The 21,296-nt window shown below is 37.5% G+C and overlaps 2 protein-coding genes across 3 annotated transcripts in view; both read left to right on the top strand.

Moving 5' to 3' along the window:
• boka (BCL2 family apoptosis regulator BOK a) overlaps nt 1-5,857 on the top strand; it is a 31,656-nt gene extending 25,799 nt beyond the window's left edge. The window contains exon 5 of the mRNA XM_014028012.1: nt 3,075-5,857. Coding sequence (XP_013883466.1) covers nt 3,075-3,200 — 126 coding nt within the window. The 3' untranslated portion in view covers nt 3,201-5,857. The remainder of the gene's footprint in view (nt 1-3,074) is intronic.
• A 2,610-nt stretch (nt 5,858-8,467) lies between these two features.
• The window catches only part of atg4b (autophagy related 4B, cysteine peptidase), a 19,562-nt gene continuing 6,733 nt past the window's right edge, over nt 8,468-21,296 (top strand). Inside the window, exons 1-10 of one of the 2 annotated variants that reach the window (XM_014028017.1) lie at nt 8,468-8,509; nt 11,314-11,415; nt 11,530-11,601; nt 11,703-11,801; nt 11,946-12,047; nt 15,208-15,280; nt 16,716-16,795; nt 17,169-17,365; nt 20,396-20,474; nt 20,562-20,707. In XM_014028017.1, the coding sequence (XP_013883471.1) occupies nt 8,500-8,509; nt 11,314-11,415; nt 11,530-11,601; nt 11,703-11,801; nt 11,946-12,047; nt 15,208-15,280; nt 16,716-16,795; nt 17,169-17,365; nt 20,396-20,474; nt 20,562-20,707 (960 nt within the window). In that variant the 5' untranslated portion in view covers nt 8,468-8,499. Of the gene's footprint in view, nt 8,510-11,313; nt 11,416-11,529; nt 11,602-11,702; nt 11,802-11,945; nt 12,048-15,186; nt 15,281-16,715; nt 16,796-17,168; nt 17,366-20,395; nt 20,475-20,561; nt 20,708-21,296 lie in introns of both variants that reach the window. The other variant, XM_014028016.1, reaches the window with a different exon arrangement.

Raw genomic sequence — 21,296 nt, 5'->3', positions numbered from 1 at the left:
GTGTGTGTGTGTGTGTGTGTGTGTGTGTGTGTGTGTGTGTGGAGCTCTGATGAAGTGTTGCAGAAAGGTAGCAGACAGGACATGTGAGAGTGGACGTGTGTCTGGTTGTTTGGACAGTGAACAGGTTTGGCTGCTGTGTTTGGGAAATGGAGTGTGACCAAAATGAGTTTCCCAGCGTTGTATAACTGACCTCAGAGGTACTAATGAGGGACTTTTCTGTCCCTCTGCTCTGAACCAGACACTTGGTGTGGAGAGAGAGAAATGTAGCTTTGATGAAAACTCAGGAGAGAAACTGAAAATAAAGAGTTTAAAGTCAGCAATAAATGAACTCACTGGACAGAATTCTGTAGGTTCTAAATACAAACTTTTTAAAAACTAGTTTATATACAGCTGTGGGATTATTAAAGGAAAAACAAACGCTCTAAAACAGGGCTGCTCAACTGTAGGCCCACAGGCCACTTCTGGCCTGCAGGCAACTTCAGTCCGGCCCAAAGATGAGTTCATTCATTTTTCATTTTTTAAATTGAAGGACATATTCCAGTCAGAGTGGCAATCCTGTTCTATAGATGATCTATGGCAGGCATAAACAACTCAGTCTGCCTGCCAATGACTTCATTTAATAGCCTATATGCCACGGACATCCGGCCCAGCACTTGATGCCACTCCCAACACTTCCGGTTCACGGTCAACACAGTGTTAGCGAAAGATTTTTTCACCTGACAATGACTCTTAATGATCTCCACAGTACAGAATTAGCATATTACATGTACCAACATTAACACAAGAGACGTACAGGTCCAGCCAAGTGGAAAAAAAAAATCACTCCAAAGCATCGTCACTCGGCTTTAGTCTACGCTGTAAATATACACTCCAACAAGGTTTTACTTTTGCATAAAACTCATGACAAAGTCACATAAAAACATTTCATATAACACAAACGCGCACACACACCTACCTGTACCGGCTGCTGTGTTAGCTTCCTGCTAGCTGTCGTGTGAAGGAGGTCTTTCCTCTCTCGTCTTGGCAGTAAAATGGGATAAATGTACATTTCCCTTTTGTAACCTCCGTCTTCTCGTTTCTGATGCTGGCTCTTGAATATCCTCAGGTTAGAAATGCCGATTAAAAACACAAGCGTGAGCTTTTAAAGATAAGTTTTCTCTGTAATGCTATGATCCACTGCTGTCACCTCCTCATCAAGAGGAAAATGGATAAAAACTAACTACTCGATCATACCTGCTGCTTAGTGGACACAACGGCACACAACAGAACTCACGTTTTATACCAGTAGATCACAGATGTTTTAACTTTTATGACTTTTTCACGGACTAGTACTAGGAGCTAACGCTAAAAACATAGGCAGTAAAGCAGGGAGTGGAAGGGAGGAGCGTGGCAAGAATTTTACCGGAAATACGTCATTAATGACCGTGGCACATCGGCAATTGAAACATAGATTTAAAATCATAAAAATATTGCATTTCTTATTCTTAAGTTAAATTTTATACTACCATATAGTTGATAGCCCTCCTGCTCTAAAAGATTGCCCACCCTCAGATTTTAAGGAATATTTTGGCTAGTTTGAAGTTGGGTACATAAACAATGAACATCTTACCTGTTGCAGCTTTTTGAACATGCTAAGTTTGGAGATGAGCCAAAAGCTGGTCCAAACGTAGCAAAAATTAAAGTGGATTGCTCTTAGATTAAAACAATCTTAACCTAAATTCACCTAATTTCCCTCTGGGATTAAAGTATTTTTGAATTTGAATTTAATTAAAAAGTCATTCTGGTTATTAACACACAGGAGATCACTGGGCTTCTGCGCACATTGCAGCGCCCGCAGTGAAGCAGGAGGAGAGGAGAGAGGAAAACGTTCAAAACTTATTTCTAGCGGCAGAACAGGTTGGAAGATGGCTCTTTAATGTTATTTATTGTTTTTTAAATCATCCTACAGGCTCTGACATGTTAGATTAGTTTGAAAATGAAGTTTTGAAAAAATCCATGAGATTGCTCTATACGTCCGTAGACCTGCAAAATGACATAAAATCCTTATAACTTACAGACAATCCGTACAAGATGACGTGTATGCTGAGGTCGTGTATGGCAGGAAATTTTGTTTTATATGAAATTGGCAACAATAGCAATGATTAACATTTCACAGCTATATATCCAAATGTTTATATTTAAAGATTGGAGTTTGTTTAAGCGTATGAAGTGAGTCCATTCTGACGAGCCATAATTAGCTCACAACTGATAGCAGGGTGGTTTGATGCCGTTTTCAAACCCAATTTTTTAAAGACATTTTACATCCCCTTTGCAAAATCCATAGAATTCCACAGTATGTAAATAATCATGTATTGTGAAATGATAGCAGTGTAAAATAGAAAGATTCCTTCAATTTGGGCAAATGGCTATTAACTATAAAAACCTAAATATGTGATTTAAAACCATTCTTATATACATAAATCCATCCAGTGGATACTTTAGTTCTGTTTGTTTGTGTTTTGTTCTTTTAAAAGAATCCATTCCCCTCAGGACAGAGTAAAAATGTTCATTTAGTTCAGTTTATTTATATCTCAGAGGATTACACAAAGGAATAAACGAGTTTCAGTTATAAACACTACTTTCAGTTCACCAAACCTGATGGTCAGAATCAGTAAAACCTACAAAATTATGTTTTATGCTTTTACTGCAGTTGTAAATCAATAATGGTCAATATAAATCTGTTTTTATCTGTATTCTTCTGTAGGATTTTGATTTCACTTTGTCATTAAAGTTTTTTTTTGTTGTGAAGGTTGATTTATATTGACCCTGGTTGATTTATGGCAGGAATAAAACATTGAAGTGTGTAAATAAACTGTACGTAAGGAGTTGAGAGGCTCACATTAAACTGATGACTCATCAGAAAATCCTCCACGTGAGCATGACTGTGCTCCCTGAACCAGGTTTCACGTGTCTCCTGTCTTTGTCCTCTGTCTGCACCTTTCAGTGTCGCTGTTTTTTTGTTACCTTTCAGAATTTGAGCTCATTGTGGTTTTATTTTTTGTTTATTTATTTATTTGTATTTTTTTCCTTCACAGGCGGATTTGACGAAGTGCGTGGTGAACACTGATCCCAGCTTCCACTCCCACTGGCTGGTGTCCACCGTCTGTACGTTCGGACTCTACCTGAAGGCCGTGGTCTTGTACCTCCTCAGGGAGAAGTGAAAGACTCGAGTCGGGCGCTGGAACCCGAGAGGACGGTCCCAGGTGCCGCACACGCTGCGCCACCGCTGCGAAAGCCTCCACTGCTGCGTGGGAACTCTGTTTACACTCGTCTGCACTGAGCCTCCAACACCGACCCATTTCACTAACATTAAACTCGCTGCACAGCCTTCAAACTATTTATTGTTTGTGCTTATATGAGGCCATACTGTTGAGATGAAAAGACTCGTTTCTTTTATTTTTCCTTTTAACTTCCCAACTGCCAGGATTGGTGCCTGTTCTGGTGACTTGCAGCGCCCCCTGGTGGCATGTAATCAGAACTGTTTTACATGCTTATTTCTGCACAATGTCCATTTAAAACAGAATGCAGTAAATCATGCAAACTCATAACTGAATCACAGTCAAACATATCAAATGTTTAAACAATGAAATTATTACAATGTATGATTTGATTGTTGCAACACATGAAAAAAAGTAAAAAGTTGTAACAAAGACAAAAAAAAAAAAAAGGCTGCAAACATGAGCGTACAAATGAACACCTGGAGGAGCATTTTAAAACTAGACTAATTAACAACAGATCATTTTAGAGGCTGAATCTTCTCACAGAGGAACACCAGTCTGCAACTATTTCAAATTAATATTTCACATTGGAAAACTGGGAAGACTTTGAAGACATTATGAACCGTAGATAACGAGAGATTCAAAGGTTTTCATGAATCTGTTCAGGTGGCACTGGGTGCATTTATCTGATTCCATCATGAAGATTGGGAACCCTTTCACAAATCCTCCACAAATCCTGGTTACAGCTCTATCAAAGCAAAGACGAATCCGTATGTGGACACCATCCGAAAACACAGCCGGTATTTAAATAAACCGCGGCACGGAGTAAGGGTTGGGTGGGATTGACCTTTCTCATGCTGGCCTCTTTAATAATATGATTTTATGGCACTTGTCAAATAACTTTAAGCCTTGGTCAGAAAGGAGGATGAGAAATTTCTATTATTTTGGCTCGAGAGAAGTGTGAGACTGACAGCAGATTGAGCTGTTTTCCGGCCGTTTTGTCCATGAGATTACGTTTTCTGCAGCTGCATCAAACAGGACAGTTATGTTCAGAAAAGAAAAAGTGGATGAAACTATCACAACTCTGGCTTTATTTGGCCTATCAACACAATTTAAAAACTGATGTGAGGTTTAAGTCTCTACTTTTCACACAAATTGAAACAGTCTCAGAAGGCGGATCTTTCTGGCTAGACAAATTTTAATGGGTCATGTGACGAGGTTCCAGAGGTACCATCATAATTTTTAAATACCATCACCATATTTTAAAAAGAGGTGTATCAAAATACCATCATACTTACCAAACATAGCAGACAGTTTGAAAACCTGCCTCTCTGTTGGTATAGGGATTGAAAGGCACCATCGACGCGGAAAAATGTGTTCAGGTTTTAGGACACGTGCTCCCATCCAGATGAAGGCGTGTATTTTTTTCATCACGAACATGTGGAACTACATCCAGGAGCAGTTTCTTAGTAGAAAAGTCCAGGTTGTGAACTGGTCCAAAACCGTTGAACGGTTCAAATCCTACATATTGGAGAAAAACATTCCCTCCAAAAACTGGTCGTCTCCGTTCCTGGATGTTTACCGACTGATGTTAAAAGAAGAGATGCTTCTCAGTGGTAAACATGACCCTGTCCCAGTTTGTTTTCTGTTTCAGCATTTGATACGTTTACTGTGTTCTGATGTGAATGAAGTATGGGTTTAGGAGAGTTTCTAATCACTGCATTCTGTTTTTATTTACATTTTACACAAAGTTTCAACTTGTAATATAATGAACATCCTGATGATCCTATAAGTGTTTGTGATGCTTTGATGAACAAAAATATCTTTTTCCACTATTGAGGTTTTATTTTAACTGTTTTCTATCAAAGAGATTGCACCGCTTGTGTGTCTGTCTGTGGGGTGGGGGTGGGGGTGTAATTATAGGGAAAGGTGTCAACTTTTATGTGTTTATTTTTTGCTGAAAGGAGAATTGAATGAAAATAGTCTTTCACTGAGAATTTTTCCCCCTTTATATAAATCTTACAACAGGTGTTGCTGTTGTTTTGTTCCCAAAGGAAAGTAAAGGTCATTTAAAACTTTAAAAACTCTTTTTTTTCCTGCAACCAAATTGTTGAAATGAAATGCCAATATAATTCCATCAACTTACGTCTAGTTACACTGAGTTATTTTAACTAGATTGATCTTTTCCTTCTTGAGAGAGAGAGAGAGAGAGAGAGAGAGAGAGAGAGAGAGAGAGNGAGAGAGAGAGAGAGAGAGAGAGAGAGAGAGAGAGAGAGAGAGAGAGAGAGAGAGAGAGAGAGATTTTTTTCAAAAAAATAAAAGCATGACTATTCCTCCATATTAAAAGCTTTGTGTTAAGTTTCCTAAAGCATCAGATTCTTCCTCCTTATTCTCACTGGGTGAATGTTGTTACATCTTAATGGTGAAATCTAAATTGTCGTTTTTTTTTGTAGCACTTTGATGCAGTTTCTGTTTGTGCACAATTTATTCTATGAATAATATCACTTTATTGCTCGTAGCACTAAGCCATCTACAAAATACAAGTAAATGTTTACCAGTCATTTGGAAAAAAAATATCACTAATAAACAATTCAACAGTTTGAAAATATTTCCTTTTATTTATGTCTACATGAGTTATTCTGCTTTGAAGACTTATCCCAGAAATAATGATCTGCTCAACCCATACTGTGGAGTTTAATAACAAGACTGACCCCCACCTATCCCATTCACTGTCAGCATCTGTGACAGGGGTCTGCAACCAGCAGCTCTTTGGAGCTTTGACTAAAAATAACATGCAATCGCATTTTTGGGATTTTATACTGACAACAGAAAAGGCTAACTTTAGAAGTTTTACTGTCAATTTGTTTATAAATATGTGATCAATACTAATACAAAAAGCAAAACATGTTGATTAGCTCATGCTTGTTATCCGCTTTAATGGTCCAAATTCTAGCCTTAAAGTATGACTTTTCTCTCATATCCATCAGGATCACTGACTAGATAAGAACTAGAAAAAATATGCCTGCAGAGTGCAGTTTTAATTAAATTTGATACACAGTATTTCTCGTTTACATTAATATGTTTTTTCTTTTGTCCTGAAGTGTAAAAATAATAATAAACATTCAAATTCACTATATATTTTTCAATTTATAATGTCACCCGGATAGAAAGGCCTCTCTTCAACAAACTCAGTGGTCCACGGGCCACCATTGATAATCACAGTTGTAGCACTTTTTGCAGCTCCGAAGACATTTTATTTGCGAGTCAAGGAGCAGAGTCTTTTGATTGTAAAGGTTGCAGACCACCGGACTGTGACTACATGGAGGAGGAAAGATGGCGACCGTACAGCCCACAAAGCAACTGTCAGATTAACAGACAACCCAACTGGATCTGTGTCACAATTTATTTGTAATATTTTTACTACAAATTAATATAATTGTTAATTTGAGCAATTTCATTCAACTATCATGTAAGAATCATGAGGAAAATATATAATTTATAAGTTGCAATGACCTAAACCAGACCTGAAGTCAGTCAGTAACTTAGACTGTTTAGCGAGTTGAAAAATGATGACTTTGACAAAGTATATTTATTCTTTACCTGTTCTGTAGTCAAATCTGCTTACAGGATGAAACTTGTTTCTGTTGATATTGACTATCTTCTCAATACATCAAACATATATTATTTTACACTGTGAAAACACGACATAAATCAGGGACAAACTCAGCATTTAATATTTAACAATTAGTGTTAAATTGTAGTATGTGTTGATGATGACTCTCAGCTGCCACTAATCCAGATTTTAGCTCAATGTCTCTAAAATCTGCTGAGTTATAGCCATTTTAGTATCAGTTATAGTAGTTATGTTGAATAGCTGTGGCAGCCATTTTAAATGTGGTTGAGTCTAAAAGTGAATCTTATTGTGAGTTATCATTGATAACCTTTTGAAGAGTTTGTTAAAATTAGTTCCGTTTGATAAGATATTTTGCTAACAGATGAGAACACACACATTGCCTGATGTCATTTTATAATCGACATGTATCATGAAGATATAGTTTGCAGTCAATGTTGGATTTATAACAGCTTATTTTAACATTAACACATATTTGAAGCACTTGAAGGCCACATTTGGCACCGGGCCTTGACTTTGGTTGATGATTTAGTACTTGAAAATATTAAACCACAGCAACATTGACATTAAAACAAAGCTTCACTCCTTGACAGAACATGTTATTTGTAGCTGTTTAAACAAAGATCTGGCAGTTTGTTACAGTTCAGTGTGTATTGGGGATGACTTTCAGCCACACATCAAAGTTTAGCTCAGTATCTGTCAAATCAAATACAAACAGTTTTGCTGAGGTCCATTATCTGTGCAGCTATTTTAAATTAGATTGACTTCAGGGAACAATCACTTGTAGAGCTAATAGTTACTTTCTGGAAGTATCATTAAAATCCATCCAGTTCATGAGAAATTTTGCAGACAAACACAAATAAACATGTCAAGAAGATGGTACAAAATTGTCAATAAATAATACATTTTCCACTGCTTTGTTTACCACATGTAATATTGGACATGTTAGTTTTCCACTAGACGTGCTAACAAAAATAATTTTTGACCCAATCAATAAAGCATAGCTGTATCATTTTGTACACTTCTTATCTTTAGTAAGTTCCCTCAAAATGTACAATGTTTCCACTAAGAAGTTCATCATAACAGTGTAATTTGTTTTTGTTTTCTTTGTTCAATTCCGCATAGTGGTGCTAAAGCTGTTTCCAGAAATATATCAAACAAACAAAGAAAAACAAAAAATAACATAAAGTTATTACTTTTTTAATTAATATTTTAAATTGACAGTTCACTAATACAAAAATGCTCAGTGAGAGCTTTTGCATTTCCTTTTTGGTTCATCATGCAGTTGAATTGAACTAAATAGTAATGTATAATTTAATTTTAAAATAATTTTAACTCTGGTATTTTTCAAAAACAATATAAACTTTATTTTTTATCTACTACATCCTTTTTGAATATAAACTTTATCCAACTTTCCGAAACGCACCATGAATCTATTATTCTCAGACATTAGCCAATCAGAATGGGGCTCTGGGCAAAATAACGTCTCTACGTCAGATATTATTGGGTGCCGGTCAAAACGTCCCGCCCCTTTGCCGACACTTTCTTCCCATTGGTCCAGCTCATTCCATTGGCGAGAACAACAAACAAGATAGGGTGAAGATCGTCGGGATGGATGCAGGTAAGCAATATTTTGTAGTAAATTAATGTTTATTTCTCAATTACGACACTGCTGTTTAACAATTAAAATGTTTAATATTGTCATCTAAGAAATAATGAGGATTCGCCCCACGTTGTCTTGACAGTACAGGCAAAGCTCGCTGCTGGGAGAAAACAGACCTAAATTGCTTTGTAGCCTCGGTGACGTTAGCTAGCTAAAGTGATGAGTAAAGCTAACTAACGTCGCTAAATGTGCCGAAAGCTCCGCATTGACAGCCTGCCGTGTCACCGTGTTCCTCCAGTTACTGTGTCTCAGTGTCAGCAGTGGACAGGTCGTGTTCATGGCGAGGTTGCTCAAGAAGTTGGCTCAACTTTGACTGCTTTCATTATCGTCGCGTTCCGGCTGAAGACGAGCATCCCATCCGATTCACGACCACCACCGTGTTTGATCGCATTGTTGTTAGCTCCCAGATAAAGAGTTAGCGCTTTGGCTTCCTGTTTAATTTTCTCCACGTAGTGCGAATACCACAGCAGTCAGCTGACTGTGAAGCTATAAATCACAGCTTCAGATAATGTTACACCGACAGACGATTAAAAAAAATTACGTCAGACAATTAGTGTATTTAGGGTTTGTGTGTTCTTGTTGAAGTGTAACATGGTGTACTTGGTTTCCAGTTAGTGTGTATCTGCACAAACACGAACTAAAGTTGGTCCAAGATTAAGGATGTATTACATAAACTGGACTTTTTATACCGCACATCTGATGTGATTGTTTTGACCTTCAAGCCAGACTGAAAGTTGACACACATTAAACTTTTCATAGTAAGTGATAAACAATAAATGGTTTATAAAGCTTTAATAATGCATTTACGACAGTGTATGGATGCTCTTGTCTCATCATGGAGTTCATGAGTCAAGTTTCCAAACTTATTGTAGTACAGCAATTAAATAATGTCCTAACATTGTGCTTTTAAGTAATCAGGACACATATATAGAAATTCGCAAGTTAAATTTAACACCATTAAAAAAAAGTCTCACTAGTTTTAATACCAACATGACTCCAAGCTGCAATTGGTGTGGCAATCTTTTGAATTTTAGTTGGTAGCTAGTAATAAAGTAATACATTTGTGTAATTGTCTTACTTAACTTTTGTAGTAAGTGTAGTGTTATTACTACACTGGATTATTACTTTCTGTGCTTCAATAAAAACACTAATCTATACACAATTATTTGATGGGATTTTTAGGAGATAGACTGGGGAAAAAAGTATAGTGGCCTTCATTTCATTTACTACCTTGTACAACCCTGTGAACACCCTGGTAATGCATATTGTCTGCCACCTTCCATGCCAGATTTATAACTGTTTTATTTAACAAGGCACAGTCAGGTCCTCTGGACAGGTTCTTCTTTGTTGAAACATTTATTTTCTTCTTCAAGAGACTTCTTGAGTCTTAGGAGTTACAGGTAAACTCAGCCTTATAAGCAGTACTTTTACATAGAGGGAACCTGTTTACTGGTGACAATCTAAACTGCTTGTTCACATGCAAAAGAGGTTTGGTTCACCCCAATGAGCCAGTGCCCTGACACAGAGTAATGTTGTGTATGATGTTAAGTTCCAGGAGGCATTTGACCAGTTACACATCAGGAAAACAAAGTGACCAGTGTTCAAAAGAATGGCTCTGCACAGAAGAGCAACATCATCAGGTCAGGACTCTGCAGTTTACACTCATCTACAGGCCGGCAGTCACTCTTTCAGGGATGAAGATGTTCTCATCTTTGACATAAAGGAAATTTGGTTTGAGGGAGAAGTAAAGGAAGTCATTTTTGTGAAGAAAAAACATCTGTTTTTAATCAGGGGGAGGCCTCCGTGTCCACTTGTCCCCCTCTTACAGTACTGTTGTTGTGTGTGTGACTCAGCCGTCTGTGGACAGTAGGGATAATCAGACACCTAAGGATCAATCGTTAGACTGAGAGTCCTCTTTTGCATGTCACAGATAAACTGGTTGATTCACATGTGAAGGAACTGCTTATAAAGGCTGAGTTTACCTGCAACTCCTCAGGCTGAAGAAGTCTCTTAGAGAAGAGATGAAATGTTTTCAACAAAAAATAACTCATCCAGAGGAACTTCTCTCTCTCTCTCTTTTTCCTACTTGGATTATTGAGATGCATGAGGATATACCTGTTTTGGTCAAACTTTGCAAATGGTGGTGTGTGTGTGAAATCAAATGGGATATTATGAAACCTGTTAGTGCTCAGAGTTTGTGTTGAGAATGACTCAGCTACAACTACACCAAATTTAGATCAACATCTCTGTATCTTATTGCCATTTCTTTGTGTTGATTAATGTCGATTAGCTGTGGTGGCCTTCTTAAACTGGGTTGACTCCGAAAGCTAATCAGTTATAGATGTACAGCCAGTGGTTCATTGGGTATTTTTGTTAACACTGCAGGCACACACACTCAGAAATGGGCAGAAATATTATCTCCTTTTTGCCTTTTGACAAATTAAAGAACAGTAAATCTTCGGTTAGGCTTTTGAAAAGTTTTTTTAATAGTTGGATACAATATTTAGGCACTTGGGCTGCCATTTCATTGGAAAGAAACCTGATAAACATTTGTTTTTAAAGATTGCTATAAATAAATACTGTCATGCTGGAAGTGATGTTTTTCTTTTCAAGCAGCTAATGGATGCTCCGTCTTATCTCTCTGACAGATAGCTTCTCATCCTCAGTAATTGATCCATTACTAAGAATAATAAGAATAATGATAGTAATAATAATCAGCAGGCCTTTTCCCTTTTAACATCTCATGCTCTTGTTTTTTTTAGCTACATTGACGTACGACACACTTCGTTTTGGAGAGTTTGAAGATTTTCCTGAGACCTCAGAGCCTGTGTGGATCTTGGGGAAAGAGTACAATGCACTCACAGGTTGAAGCTCTAGATTTATGTTGTAGTTGATTAAAACTTGTTTAGTAAAGACCACCAGGACATTTTATCTATTGAAGTCGATATTCTAAGTGTTGATTTCTGCTCTTAATGCAGAGAAAGAGGAGATTTTATCAGACGTCACGTCGCGGCTGTGGTTCACTTACAGAAAAAACTTTCCGCCGATTGGTGAGTTGACCAAACATCTGTGTTTACAGGTTGAAGTAGGAAGGTTTTTTTGCTTTTAGCCACTGAAGGAGAATCTTAAATGGTTCCCTGATGTTTTACAGGGGGCACTGGACCAACATCAGACACAGGATGGGGATGTATGTTACGGTGTGGCCAGATGATCCTAGGAGAGGCCTTGGTGTGTAGGCACTTGAGTAGAGGTAAGATACTTCAATGATTTGTATAAAACAGAAACTAGATTCTATTCCTGTGAGTTGTGTGTGTATAGATAATCTCCAAATGATTGTTCTGTACCAAGCAGAACTTGTTTTAGTCAGATGTGATAACTGGCTTTTTGTTTTCAGACTGGAGGTGGGCCAAAGGCCAGAAACAAAGAGAAGAGTACATCAGTATTCTCAACGCCTTCATTGACAAAAAAGACAGCTACTATTCCATCCACCAAATTGGTGAGCAGCATCAGACGCTTCCAGTTGTATGGTTTATGCCTGGTTAACATGACAAGATTTAAAAAAATGTGGGTTGATTTTCAAAGACAGAAACCACACATGATAAAAATCATGGATACAACAGGTTTGGTTTTACAGTGTGTTGTGCACAGCCACACACCAACAGTTTTCACTCACAAACATTTTGATGTCAGATGGGAAATCCTGCAAGACCTCTGGAGATCAAACTTGAGTTCAGAGTAAATGGCCAACAAGGAAGAAGGAATGGTGATAGTTTGTGGGCTATTTTTAACAGAGAAAAACAAAACAAAAAGATGTCTCTGATGTGCACTGGGCCTGTAAATCACCAGCTTATCACAATTGCTGGGTTGCAGATGATGTAGTATCGATGTCATGAAATGCAGATGGGGGCAAGAAGTAAATGAAGCCATGTTTCCTTCTGTTGATTCAGTGTCAAAATGCCTAAATTCTGTGCTGTGTACAGCTGTTGAAGCCGCTCTCATCAGGAGAAATGTCAAAGTTTTTTTCATGTTCTGAAAGTAGTGTGTCACAAGGGAGTTACATTTTAAATACTTGCAGAAAAAATAGGACAAAGGTGGATCAGCTATCTACAGGCAAAAACAGGAGGCACGGAAATGAACAACATTTTGCAGCGACCACTTTCTAACAGGTCAGGATTGTATTGTTGAAATCATATTGTCAGATATTTTCCTGGATAGTTACTTGAATTTGGGTTTACAGAAGCTAAATAAATTATTTGCAAATAGATCCAAGCACATAGAAATAACAGGAGTTAACTTGTTGTTAGCGATAGCATTGTTAGGCTAACTACTTAAAATAGCACAAATCACCCAGGCAGAAACAAGTCAACAGCCATTTAAAGTTTCTTTGGATCCTAAATTTTTGACCCAACTTGAAACTAAACACTTGTAGCTTTGAGGCTTTTGAAAGCTTTAATCTGGCTTGTCGTAGCCTGTAACATGAGGTCTGCAGCACCAGATAGTAGTTTATGTTGATCACCTCAACACCGAGTAAATCCTTTTGATTATATAACAAGTCTTTTTTTATTCAAATAATATGAGTCATATCCTTAATGTACGCATATTTTTTTGCAATATCTTGTCTGCGCCAGCCCATTTAGGGCATTAGCGTACTCGCTGTGATCCATTCCGCTGTGTTTTGAATCAGAGCAAATCACTTCCTGCCCCGCGTCTGACATTCACGCGTCATCAGGGTCATGTGACTGCAACCCAGCAATACGATATTACATCGGTATGTTTGGATGATGATTTGATATTTCTCTATCACAAAGTCTGTCACGATATGATTTCGATTCAATTCACGTTTGCCATTGATACAGTATAATGCGATATCATATGCCCATCTAACACAATGCATGTGTTAGATGGGCATATGACATCGATTCCCATCAAGCATATGATGATATGGATTGATATTTTCATTTAGCCTCGATATAACTGAATCATGAACCATTCAAATTGATATATCGATATAGATCGACGTATTATTACACCCCTAATATCCACCAGACTTTCTGGTGCTGCATGACAGCTGTTTTGTCAACACTGTCCACCTTCATTTAAAAGTAATGGTTTTCAGTAGAGATGCACCAATTCTGGATTTTTGGCCGATACAGATTTCCAGTTTTTGAATAGCTCTGACCTGATACAGATTTTCTTTCAATGAATTAACCCAAACAAAGTCATACACATTTGAGATTATCTGCTGTCTTAAAATAAACACATCCTCAAAGAAACCTTCTACACTGACAACATGAACTGTTACAAAGTAACAAGTAGCTATTTGTTGTTCTAAAAATTATTAGATGACATTGTCTAATTTGCATATTTGGTTAATTTCAATGAAATTATGATCCAGGCTGTACAGGAAAAATATTAATGACAAAGAGGCATAAGTGAGTGAAAAACCAAGCTCTAAATAATGTTTAGAACTACAACTGAACTTAAGAAAATTATTTATGAATTTAATGATTAGACTAGAACCACAAATCATCACATTTATTTTTCCTAAACAGTTTTAAGTAAAACAAATCTATTTAGGATTTAAATTTATATTTATGCACTGAAGATGGAAATTTGCTAAACCACTACATCAGGGTTTATGTGATCCTCTATTCATGGTTCTTGACAGTTGAACAAACAAACGACTGTTATGTGTGGTGGAATTGCTCTACATTAAACCCTCCTTTATCCAAGCTTGGAACTGGCAGTATCCAGAGACACTCAAGCAGAGCTATTTGGGTTGTTTTGGTTTCTTTTTCTTTTTTTCCATTTTTTTAAGATTTTCTTCTTCTTGGAGCCAACAACAAATTACAGTAAAATATTTTATTTTATGCCAATAATAACTAACCTAGTCATGGCCTTCCTACTGTTGGCGCACTACATACATCTTGGCCAAATGTTAGCTATTGGGTAAAATCAGATCTAATTTGTTTTAAACGTCAACCGAGTCCACGTCTCCAGTAAACAATCATTTCTCAATAGCCGAGAGTCCAAACCCTCTGTACAAATCAAAGTGAAGAACAAGGGGCTGGTTTTTACCAGTCTAGTATTTAACTTTATTTGTAAAGATGTTTTTAACTTAATATTATGAATATAAATGGCCCAAAAATAGACAACAGAAAAAAAAGTTTGACTGATCTCCAGTTTTATCCAATCAAGGTGAAACATAAGTTTCAGGCTGATTGCTCGGTGCATCCCAGATCACCAGATATTGTCCAAGATTAACCTTCAGGCTGGTTAGAGCTCGCAGCCTCGCACTAGAACACACACAGTATGCGTTGCCATGTAAATTCCATGTAACCATTCGTGTGACTATATATTTTTAAATGTGTAAAAACTAAACAGCCTACCGTATTTTTAGTCTTTGTTTTACAGTTTAAATAAATGTTTATCAAGTAATGTCTAATATTACAACTAGTCAAGTTCACTCTAACACACCACACACAGCAGGAGTATCTTATAAGATTATCTTTAGAGCCGTCACAATAATCTGGACCTTTTTAAGATTGTCAGAAGGGGAAAATTGGGTCAAAAATCGCCATAATTGTCTTGCCATGTGATCCAGGCTTCAGAAGTTTATTTATTTAAAGCTAAAGTTTTCTTCCTGTACGCTGCAGCCCAAATGGGAGTCGGAGAGGGAAAGCCAATCGGACAGTGGTATGGACCAAACACAGTCGCCCAAGTTCTAAAGTAAGAGCCCAAGAACACAAATGTCTACTCAAATACTGAACAAAAACTACAAATATATGGATGCATTTCTTTTAAGTTTTATTTTATTTTTGTTTTTTGGTCAGTCCCTGAGCCAGAAATGGAAAACTGGGACATGTTTCCCTGCTCCTTCATTATTGTTGTAATAACTGAGTTAAATAGTGACATTTGAAAGATTTCTCTGTGTAATAATCCATTCTTAACTTAGTGAGGTTGATATCAAAGTAAACCGCTCAGTTTAAACAACTATTTTAGAAATCCCATGCAAAAATACAACATTCCAAACAAAATATTTGGTTTGGGTTGGGTTGGGTGATTGAATGTAAACTGTCAACCCAAAAACTGAAGACGGATGCATGTAGGTCTGAAATGACAACACAAGAGGGGTGATTTGTTTTGATTTATTGAATTTCATGAAAATAGAAAACACAGAGGCTTTACACACATCCTTGAGCTACAAGTAGCACATGTGCTTCAGCAAAAGGCTATCATGGTCCCTGCCTATGTGGTGGTCCTTGGTGAATAATTTTAAAATCGTGTGCATTCTAAATCAACATGTGAAATAATTAGAACACCAAAGATGACAAATTTACATAACAGTACAACACAGTTATAACAATACATTTTATAGTCACATAAAGCAGTGGTTCCCAAACTTTATCTTCTGACCCACACAATATTCATGGCAAAAACTTGTGACCCCAAATATTATTGGTCTGAGTACACAAACTTTGTTAATAACCCTAAAAACAAAGGCTACACAAAAATAAATACTTATTTATACTTATTTTGTGTTTTTGTAATAATTATAGGAAAATATTACATCACCAATTATTTTATTGCACTTTTAAATTGATTTTTGACCCACAAAATAACAGTAGCAGAGACCTGTGCCCACAACTACTTTTGGATGATAAACATTTGTATCAGGTCAACTAAACATGGGCATAGTAACCATATTTATTATTCTACATTTATACATTTTAGGCAACTAAGGCAAAAATGTAATTAATTTAGAAAATCTTTTCAGGACCCCACTTTGGGTCCCGACCCCAACTTTGGGAACCACTGACATAAAGGATGCACAAGAGAGCTGGAATAAATTATTTATATTGTATAATATTTACTTCTTTATCTGTCAGTTATTGTTTTTGTTTGTTCTGTTGCCTTTCTGACTGCCTCGTGTTGCTGTTTGTTGACAGCTTGACTTAACTGTATTTATTTGGCTTTATTTTATTTTGTTATTGAAACTGCATTTGTTAAAAAAAAGTTCATTTATAATAACATAAAAGTTTAATTAAACTTAAAATACAAAGTTACAGTCTGGTATGAATGTCTTACTTTGACATTTGTTGGAAGTTTCTCATCTAAGTTTTTACAAACAGTGTAAAAGTATGCTTTTCTGTGTGGTTTTCAGGAAGCTGGCAGTGTTTGATACGTGGAGCAGATTAGTTGTACACGTGGCCATGGACAACACTGTGATCATCGAGGAGATCAGTGCGTGCATACGTGTTGTAACTCACTCTTTGACTAGTTTTTATTCTGTTTTCTAACAGCAGATGTGCTTTAAATGTCCCTCTGCCTCTGACACGAGCATCATTTAGTAGAAATGCTGGCCTTTTTTTGATGGTTTACACATTTTTAAACGGATTTTCCTGCAGGTAAAAATGAGAAAAACCAGTTCAAATGGAAATCATATTCTTGAGTCACAATATTTATAAAACTATTTTTATATATGTAGTTTTTTTCCCTTCAGCTCTACTATGTTCATTTTTAACTACTGTTTTTTTGTTTTGTTTTTTTACCTTGACCTCAGACTGAACTGACGGATTTGAGTAATTCTGTTTTTCTTGTTGTTTTTTTTCCACAGAGCGTCTTTGCATGCCGTGGCTAGACTTCTCAGAGCCGTGTGGAGGAGCAGAGGGAGCCGGGGAGCTGAACGGCTGCCTGGAGGGAGCGTGCGCCCTGGCTGAGGAGGAGACGGCTCTCTGGAAACCCCTGGTCCTGCTCATCCCCCTCAGGCTGGGCCTGAGTGATATAAACGAGGCCTACATCGACACCCTAAAGGTCAGGAACCTCTGCAGGTCTTAGATAATAGTCACAGCTTTCCAGGTTATTATTATAATTAAAATACTTTTAATGTGAAGAATTTGCTGGATAAGCTCAGAAACATACTTTTACACTTGTTTTCAAAGGAGAGTTTGTTGAAGATCAGCACTTCTACAGACTACATCTGGTTTTATTACCATATTTATGCATGTATAATATGAATCATCCATGGGAGGGTGGGGGGGAGTCATATTATTCAGGAGAGTAAATCTGGACAGATATTTTAAATGTAAAACTACAATAAGTTTCAATATTGTCCCATATATAACTGAAATATTGTGTAACTAGGATAAATAATTTCCCCCTCCTGTTGTACATTGTGAAGCATAAGGACAGTGTTTGTTTACTCACCGGAGTCAGAGGAAGAAAAACATTTTATTTTTCTTGGTGATGTAAAGAAGACTTAGACGTTAGTTTCATTTCCCTGTTTGATAAATCCATCTCGCTAATTTAACCACCATCTTAAGTGACACGCTGAACCAGAAGCTCGTGCTGCTTGTCTTCGAGTGTGTCCCCCCAAATAATGTTTCCCCACCAGAGGGGGCACAGCAAAGGCTGAAAAATCCTGAAGGCTGTATGAAATCAGTGATAACAATTAGGCCTGTCGCGATAGTCAATAAATCAATTAATTGCATGATAAGTTATTTTGAGGTAGGTAAAAAAAAATGAGGACAAGTTTAATTTTCCTGCTTGTTGGTTTACTTCCTCTCCCTCCCTCTCTGTGCTCCGCTACACGGGCTCAGCTGACTCCTTCCCTCCTGTTTTCTTAGTGTGGGAGGAGTGAACTCTCGCGTTAGCGTGAGAGCTCGTAGCAATAACAAACTAAAGAAACGTTTCAAAGCAGAACGCGGCTGCTGCAATGTCAGGGCAATTGCAGAGCCTGAATTTCGCTGCGGGGAGACACACACAGAGAGAGAGAGAGAGAGACGAGGAGAAGGGGTTGGGGGCTGAAACTCCCCCAGACCTGCGACAAACTCGTCAAGACTTTACCTGTAGCTCCCAAAAATACCAGGAAACTTAAAACGCACCATCTGTGTTTTAACTAAACACCCAAAAAACCTGTAGCTGTCCCAGCAACTCATGAGGAAAACTCTGAACTGTCTGATTTCCTCCCACGCAGCGCTCTGCGTGTCTCCTCTGACTGTCCGCTCCTCACACACACACACACACATAGACACGTTTGTTCTTCTATCCTCATGGGGACTTTGCATTGACTTTCATTCATTTAAAAGTATTTTCTATTACCATTTGACCCTAAACCTAGCCTAAACTTAACATAGGATTTGAACTGGGCTTATGTCCCCATAAGAAACAGTGGGTCCTCACCAGGCTGTGTAGTTTGCTTCATCTCTAAAGAGATGCTGCTCTTTAATATTGTTTATTTACTGTCTTAGTTGTGTGTGGTGTTTAAATTTACATTTTGTTTTTCTTTGTTTTTTTTTATTCAAGTGCATTTTTTGTTAGAGACTGAGAGTCCACTTTGTTAAACATGCTTTTAAAAGTTAAAGTTTATTCATTTATTACACTTACATATTACGCTTTTATAATTATTAGTTGTAAAATGGTCACCAGGCAATATTATCGCTTATCGCAATCATTTTTGAGACAATTAATCGCCCAGCAAAATTTGTTATCGTGACAGGCCTAATACCAATATACAGGAGAATTATATATTTTTTATGCTGTTTAAGCTAAAACAAACAATGAGGATTGTATTCTACTCAAGATGGTATTATACATGAAAAATACAGTAGTTTTATTTTATTTAGTAATGTTAGTTTGTGATATTTTGTTTTATTTAACTATTTGTTGTACACGATGTCAGATCTGAAAGAAAACCCATGCCATTTTACACCACCTGTTTTAATCTTTCTTGTTAAACACACAAATGCTTGCATGGAATCTGCCTGTTGAAAATGAATTCAACTGTACTGAAAGTCAGTAAATTAGTGTTTGGTAGATTATTCTTTGTTAAAACAGGAAATCTTATGGCAGCACCTGGAGCTACCAGAAGCTCAAAACAAGAGTCAATAACAACAGTAAAATAAACTGTCAGAGAAGATTTGACAAATTTTTCATGTGCACAACCCACATACTCAGCTCTACTGCTCATCCCACAAATGCATGTTCCTTACAAATTGGCACCATTTAAAAGAGACATTAACAGACTTTCCAACTGTATAAGCAGTGGTGGGCACAGTTCCCCTAAAACTCTTAACAGGGGAACTAATTTCCTGATTAGAGCTTTAGTGCTTTTGCTATTTTTTAAATTCATTTGTGGGTTAGCACTAGCTAAATTTAGAAGCACTAACTGAGGTCTTTAAATGTTATTGATCAACATTATTGTTCATAGTTGAGGGTGAAAGCTGTCACACATTTTGTTCATGTGTGTGTCACTTATCTACAAGGTCACGTGTCAAACTCAAGACCTGCGGGCCAAATGTGGCCTGCGGGTGACTCCCTTTGGCCCACCAAGGGCACCAAGTGACAACATTCTGCACACAGTAAATATTGTCTCGTGTTGACTCTGAAGATTGTTCCATGTGTAAACTTGGTATTTTAGTGCTTTAGAATTAGCTTTTGCTATTTTTCAGTGTGTTAGTGCTTTAGAATTAGGGGACATAAATATTTGAGTTAGTGCTTTAGGGTTACTGCAGATAATAAAATCATAAAAGTGTGATAGTTAAATGAGTTACAACAACACCTAATTTCTCTCTGGGATCAATAAAGTATTTTTGAATTGAATATTTAGATCAGTGTTGCCCACCACTGCGTATAAGATTTATTATCAAGAAGCATTTTTACAACAAAGAAACAATCTACCAAACACTGATTTACTGACTTTTTATCTGAAGTATATTAAGGCACAATAAAGATTTTACAGATGTGATGTCAGCTTACAGATTTTGGTAATTTTGCTTCAAGAACTACAAAGCAGAACTCGCTCACAATCTGGGAGGAGATAAATCTTCTCATTTCTTTCCGCAGCAATGCTTCATGCTGCCACAGTCCCTGGGGGTCATTGGGGGCAAACCTAACAGTGCCCATTACTTCATTGGTTATGTTGGTATGTCTTGTTTCATGTTTTTGTTATAAAAGCTCAGCTGTGACAACGATCATAGCTTTTGTCCTGAACACGTCCCTGTCCTCCCAGGAGAGGAGCTGATCTATTTAGACCCACACACAACCCAGCCTGCAGTGGAGCCATGTGAAGACAGCCAGGTCCCAGATGAGACGTACCACTGTCAGCACCCACCCTGCCGCATGCAGATCTGTGAACTGGACCCATCCATCGCAGTGGTAGGACTGCCACCCTGGCTTTTAGTTCAGCTACAGCGGGTAAATAAGTATTGAACACGTCAACATTTTTCTCAGTAAATATATTACTAGAGGTGCTAATGACATGAAATTTTCACCAGATGTCGGTAACAACCCACAAAGAAATCAAACCATAAATGTCCAGAAATGAAGTTCTTTGTAATAATGTGGAATGGCACAGGGAAAAAGTATTGAACACATGAAGAAAGGGAGGTGTAAAAAGGCACGGAAAGCCAAGGGCCCTGTGATGGACTTGCGACCTGTCCAGGGTGTACCCTGCCCCTCGCACTGTGACTGCTGGAAATGGGCACCAGTGACCCACGCAACCCTGAAAAGGAAGAAGCGTGTATAGAAAATGGATGGATGGATGGAAGCCAAGACACCAGCTGAACTCTCTCCGTAATTAGAAAGCAAGCCTGCCCCTTGTCAGTGCAAGTTAATATCAGCTGTTTCAGACCCAGATGATGGCCAGGTATCACACAAGAAMCATCTGATGATGGGTAAAAGTAAAGAGCTCTCTCAAGACCTTCACAACCTTATTGTTGCAAAGCATAATAATGGCATCGGTTAC

This window comes from Austrofundulus limnaeus, unplaced genomic scaffold, assembly GCF_001266775.1.
Source record: "Austrofundulus limnaeus strain Quisiro unplaced genomic scaffold, Austrofundulus_limnaeus-1.0 Scaffold710, whole genome shotgun sequence".
Classification (NCBI taxonomy): Eukaryota; Metazoa; Chordata; class Actinopteri; order Cyprinodontiformes; family Rivulidae; genus Austrofundulus; species Austrofundulus limnaeus.
The sequence above is the reverse complement of the archived record's forward strand: the minus strand, read 5'-3'. Positions and strand labels throughout refer to the sequence as shown.